A 6098-nucleotide genomic window follows, 5' to 3' on the forward strand; every position below is an offset into this window, starting at 1 on the left:
CCGTTTGGGTCCTTCCAGCCTCTGGAAAGGGCAAACCACTTGGTGAAATTTTTTTTGCCCAGGGACCTGGGAGCACTTGGTGGGTGATGCAGAAAGATGGGCATGTTCAATATGTACCACAAAGGAATTTGATGTTTGGGCAGTGCAGTCAGTAATTCTATGTATATATATGTAAATAGACATGTGTGTGTCATACATTTAATTTTTGTTTATTTATATGTATTTTAAGCATGATGTAGCGATGTAGAATAAGAGATGGAATGGCATGGTTTGGTAATATTTTTTCTATTGGTATTTCTCATCATATCATCATGTGGAGCACAGAGAAGAACTACACATCCCAGAGGACCTCAGTTTCAATTAGACTGTATTATATTGTGTAATCTTGCATCCCAACATCATAGTTAGTAAGGTAAGTCTTCCTCCTTAGATTGTTGCTGCTGCTCTGTTTGTTTCCCTGAGCCCAGCTCCCATCTCCCTACCCCCTTTCCCTTCCCATTTTTGGGGGGCAGGGAGCCCAAAAGACTGCTAACCCCCTGTCACGGACATAGTTTGATCTAGATAACACCGTGACACTCTCCTGTATGGATGCTTCAATTCAGAACTCCCTTCGAAGCTCTTCCCACACTCAGGACACTTTCAGGGTCTCTCTTCCGTGTGGATGCACTGATGGCACTTCAAAGCACGCCTCGTGGCAAAGGTCTTCCCACACTCAGAGCACTTATATGGTCTCACTCCTGTGTGGATGCGCTGGTGCACCTTCAATTCATATCTCCTTTTGAAGCTCCTCCCACACACAGGACACGTATAGGGTTTCTCTCCTGTATGAATGCGCTGGTGCACCTTCAATTCATAGCTGCTTTTGAAGCCCTTCCCACACTCAGAGCACTTATATGGTCTCTCTCCTGTGTGGATGCGCTGGTGCCATTTCAATTCATAGCTGCTTTTGAAGCTCTTCCCACATTCATTGCACTTATATGGTCTCTCTCCTGTGTGGATGCGCTGGTGGCGCATCAAATATGAATGACGTTCGAAGCTCTTCCCACATTCAGTGCACTTAAATGGTCTCTCTCCTGTGTGGATGCGACGGTGGTAGGTAAGGTTGGAACTTTGTTTGAAGCTCTTCCCACAGTCAAGGCACTTAAATGGTCTCTCTCCTGTGTGGACGCGATGGTGGCAAGTGAGTCTGGAACTGCTTTTGAAGCTCTTCCCACACTCAGTGCACTTATATGGTCTCTCTCCTGTGTGGATGCGATGGTGGTACTTCAAAACAGAACTGCTTTTGAAGCTCATCCCACACTCAGAGCACTTATATGGTCTCTCTCCTGTGTGGACGCGATGGTGGTAAGAGAGGTTGGAATTATATTTGAAGCTCTTCCCACACTCAGTGCACTTATATGGTCTCTCTCCTCTGTGGACGCGATGGTGGTCAGAGAGGTTGGAATTATATTTGAAGCTCTTCCCACAATCAGTGCACTTATATGGTCTCTCTCCTCTGTGGACGCGATGGTGGCAAGTGAGTCTGGAACTGCTTTTGAAGCTCTTCCCACACTCAGTGCAATTATATGGTCTCTCTCCTGTGTGGACACGTTGGTGCCTTTTGAGTTCATAACTATCTTTGAAGTTCTTCCCACACTCAGCACACTTGTACATTCTCTCTCTTCTGTGGATACACTGCTGGGAAGTGAGGCTCCCAGTGTCCGTGAAATTCTTTCCACAATCAGAGCACTCGAAGGCTCTCTCTCCTGTGTACATGCACTGCTGGCCAGTGGGTTGGACTCTCCTTTTCATGCTCTCTGCAGAATCACACAACTCGTAATGCCTCTTTGCTGAGTGCATGCACTGGTGGTTAGTGATGCTGGAATCTGTTTTAAAGCTTTTCTCACACTCAGTGCACGGATTCTGCTTTTTCATCTGGCACGCATCCTTGCTCCTGGTTTCCTCAGGCTGCTTTGGACCTATGGTGAAGTCCACTGGCTTCCTCAATGTCATTCCCAGATGCGTTCCCAGGGGCTTCTTGATGTGCTCACCCGGACCTTGCTGCAGGCCTTCATGGGCATCCCTTCTGACTTCTTCCACATAGATGCGATCCCACTGTCTATCTGCTACACAACTTCTCTGCAGAACCTCCTTTGTATTTTTGATCCCATCAGCTGCTGTATAACAAAAGAAATGCAGCAATAGCACACAGTGCCCAAAATAAAACACAGGCAGAGAAGGCTCTTACAGCCCGAACATTCCCCTTCCCTCCACCATCTCACCTGGGATGAGGTCTCCTGGCATGGCCTCCGGGCTACGCACATCTGGCATCCAGGGGTCTTCCCCACTTTCAAGCAGGGAGATCACCACGGGCTTGGGGGCTGGAAATGGAGCTTCAGGGAGAGAAACAGGGAACAAAAGAGCATTTCCCTCATTCTGGCACAGTGCCTGTTCAACAGCTCACTCTGTCTCCCTCCCCATGGACAAACCACCCCTTGGGCCTGAATGCTGGAGCAAAGAATGATTTGACATCTGAACATTATGAAGGGATATTTTTTTTATATGTTCAACAGGTCATCAGCACCACTGTGTCCCTCCCCATGGAGAAAACAACATTTGGGTCTGAATGACACCGTGCCTACAGCTTCCCTTGGAGCAAAGAATGCTTTGACGTCTCTGAACATCATGAAGGGATATTTTTTCATTCAAATTAACTTTACAACAGCTTATTTATTTTCTTACAATCTACCAGAGGTCAAGGCATCAAAATGTTGACGGCAATTGCATGGAAAATCCTAAATTCCAAAGCCGTAACCAGGGAATCATCTGTGAGCTGGAGCTGGTGGCACCATGCAACACACAACACAAGGGCTGGTTTTCTCCCTCCTGGCTGATGCCTGCTTGCCAGCAATGACTCTGCAGCTTTGATCACAGTGCCGTGCATACTAATCCCTTCTGAAACTCATGCTTCTCAGTATCTCCTTTCTTGCTGGCACTGTGGTGTTAGTCAATAAGTAGCTGCATGGCCATTATCCAAGGCCCGGCTTGCAGAGGCTCATTCTGCACAGTCAAAGGTGCCCTAACGAGGAGGAAAGGCAGACAAGCTCTCACCCAGCGAGGCCACGCACTGGTACGTCTCCAGCATCACGTCCCGGTAGAGCGCTCGCTGCGCAGGGTCCAGCAGCGCCCACTCCTCCCTGCTGAAATACACGGCCACCTCCTCAAAGCTCACGGGCTCCTGCAAGCAAAGAAGCACCTTGCTGGGAACAGCCAAGGCCCAGACAAACAGCTCGCACAGGACAGAACCTCCCATCCCAGCCGCTTCTGTGTCCCCAGCACACACATGCTGCGTGAGGGCATCTCCCTCTTCCCCTGCATTCACATCCCTGGCCATTTGGCCTCTCCTGCCTGCTTCCCCAACCCCTACCTCAGCTGGATGTGTTGCAGCCATTTGCTGCTCTCCTGCAGGCTGGGATGATCACGGCTGGAAGGCAGAAGTTGAACTGGAGCCTGCTGGGAGAAGAGAAATGGCAGGGGAGCTGTGAGGGAATGCAGCAGTCCCAGTCCCAGCTCAGCCCTTCTGCAGGGCGCTGCCTGGCCTTGCAGAGGAAGACAATGAGCTGCAGCACAGGAAACAGTCTGGCTCAAAGAGATGAACCGTCACAAAGCTGTCTCAAACTGGGAGGCTGAAACAACTGGTAGCTGACACTTAGTTCAACAGCCGAGACTGAGCCGGGGACTAAAGAGAAAGCAAGGCAAGGAGGCAGCCATCTTACCCCAAATCAGGGAGCAGTACAAGTGCCCCTCCAGCTCTGCTGCACAGCAGCAGGCTACACTGCAGGACCGCCCTCAAGCAGGGCTGTCTCTGCAGCTCACACCTGCACAGAGATCCCTTGCAGCTTGACGTCAAGACTCCTTCTCAAAACAGACTTTCTGTAAGACACCTGTGGTTACTTTGGAGCTTTCTTGTGTTCTCTAAGGTTCAGCCTTAGAGGGAATGTGCAGGTATGATTCCTTCCACACAAACCCTTGAGCACGCTTGGGACTAGGAGAGGATCCAGCCACATCCTAGTGAACAGCGATGCAAAAAACAGAGGCTCTGGTGGAATTTAGAACAAAGGGGGGCTAGAGGAAGATAGTTATATTTAGTGTGTAGGTGGGAAAAGGAATGATCTAGTTAGAATAACAAGGAATGGAGACAATGGCTCTGGGAGAGCAGGAAGGATGCAGATAAGAAGTGAGATCTCCCTGAGACACCTGGGGAGGAGAGGATTAGAAGTTTAAATATCAGAAGAGGAGTTGCATCTCCCTGATAAGATGGGCGATAACAAGAGGGGGGTCTGCATGCTAAAGAACTATTGAATATGTATCAGAATTTCGAAAACTCATTGACTATGTATTAGATGTACCTATATCTATGTCACGATTTTACAAATCGGTGTGCAAGTTTGGTTGGAGCTATCCCCCTTGCACCCGGCACTGCACAACACTGGAATAAACATACCTGCTTTATAACCCATCTCTGGATTATAGAGTTTGATTCCGCAATCACTAGCACCTTACCTCTGTGGTCTAAAGACACGAGAAAGAAAGGGGAACTACTCTGAGCCTCGTGACTCGATGGGAGTGCCACCTGTAGGTGTGTGTGTATCCCTACCCTCTATGCAGTAAATAACCAAGTGTATCCAGCCACCTCCGATCCTGTTTGTCACTACTAAATCACTACAGCATATCCCTATTATATCAACAAATATAAGCCTGTTTCTCCCTTAGGAGTGTATACTGTGTTTCGATCCACCTGTGACCAATGGGGAAAGTCTGTAGGATGGCAAGAAGGGAAACAAACTGATGACAAGAGACACTAAGTGCATCCCAAACTCTTCTGTGAATGACTGCTTATTGTCTACCTTTGCTGCAGGAATGGGAAAAGGGAGTTTTATTGGAGGTCTGAGTGGTGAAGAAAGTTGAGAATATACAACAAGGACAGTCTCTGCCAACTGGGGATCTTTCGACTGACAGCCAGCACGCCTAAAGGGGATGGCTACCCAGGAAAGAGCTGCAGAAATACTGTTAGAATATGGCATGGCCATCCAACCATCCAGCAGGAGGTGCAGAAAAGCACCTGGTTCATGGAAGAACACTGTGAATGCAGCCCCCAACACACAAACACAGCGAGCCTCAGCGCAGATGGCAGCTGCCAGCAGAGCAGCCTGCTAGAGCACTGCCTCTACAGATCAGTGAGGGGAACACCTGGTGGCAAATGGATTAAATCTTCTGGCAGATGTCTGTACATCCTCTCAGGAGCGGAAGTAGAATTGTGCTGCCAGCTTCTCATTGTATGTTCCAGAGCCCAGTGCCGGAGCTGCTGCAGATGCTGAACGTGCTCAGGGCCCGCAGCTGTGCGCTCAAGGCATCTGCAGCTGCCGGGACAGACTCAACAAAAGCCTTGCCAGGGCTTTGCACAGCCCCAGCTGAGCCATCAGGCAAGCGCTCAGCAAACAAAAGGTAACGCCATTTCAAGGGTCGCCAGAGGCACGTGTTGCCCGCAGGGTCCCAGAAGGGAAGCTGGGAACTGCCGGGGAGGAGGAGCAGGGGGAGTGGAAATTCCCTCTTGGAGGCTTCACATTAAGACACTCCAAAGGAGGCACTGGGGAGTTTAAAGCTTCCATCATTCCACTCGTGCACAGCTGCAGAGCGAGGCCGTCTCGTGTCTCCCGTGGCCCAGAGGAAGAACTGCAGTCCCAGCTGCGCTGTGTTACAGAGATCCAACCGGGCAGCAGAGCACGCTGACCTCCTCTGCTCCCTTCCTCACTGTCCCAGCTCCCAGCCCGTTCCCGTCCCCCTCGGAGCCCAGCCCGGGCTGCATAAACTGCTGCCCTGGTTGCAGCCCGTCTGGGCCAGCAAACCTGCTGCGCTGAGTGGGAGCTGGAGCCGGGACCAGGGTCCCGCCTGGGGTACGGCAGTGCGGGTTCCGCCCCGTCCGAGGCCGCTCCCCGCTCCTCTCCCGGTGCTGCTGGCAGGGGGCAGGAAGCGTGCGCTCCTCTGCACGAGCCACGAAGGGCACCTACCTTGGGTGCGGAGCAGGCTGCTCCCAGCTCTGGTGCAGGTAGCCGGGCTCC

The 6098-nt window shown here is 50.8% G+C and overlaps 1 protein-coding gene across 2 annotated transcripts; it reads right to left on the reverse strand.

Moving 5' to 3' along the window:
- Positions 1-350: 350 nt before the first annotated feature.
- On the reverse strand, positions 351-3513 carry LOC146756286 (uncharacterized). 2 transcript variants are annotated; one of them, XM_085524958.1, is made up of 4 exons: positions 3407-3513; positions 3091-3217; positions 2262-2372; positions 351-2156 (listed from the first exon to the last, which is right to left on the reverse strand). In XM_085524958.1, the coding sequence occupies exons 1-4, from the start codon at positions 3428-3430 to the stop codon at positions 640-642; spliced, it is 1779 nt and encodes a 592-aa protein (XP_085381084.1). In that variant the 5' UTR covers positions 3431-3513; the 3' UTR covers positions 351-639. The 2 variants fall into 2 exon arrangements, with proteins under 2 accessions (XP_085381084.1, XP_085381083.1); XM_085524957.1 differs by lacking the exon at positions 3407-3513 and having other exon boundaries at positions 3091-3309.
- Positions 3514-6098: the final 2585 nt, after the last annotated feature.

The sequence above is a fragment of the Coturnix japonica genome, chromosome 28 (assembly GCF_054131305.1).
Source record: "Coturnix japonica strain WE chromosome 28, WE-NBRP24, whole genome shotgun sequence".
Classification (NCBI taxonomy): Eukaryota; Metazoa; Chordata; class Aves; order Galliformes; family Phasianidae; genus Coturnix; species Coturnix japonica.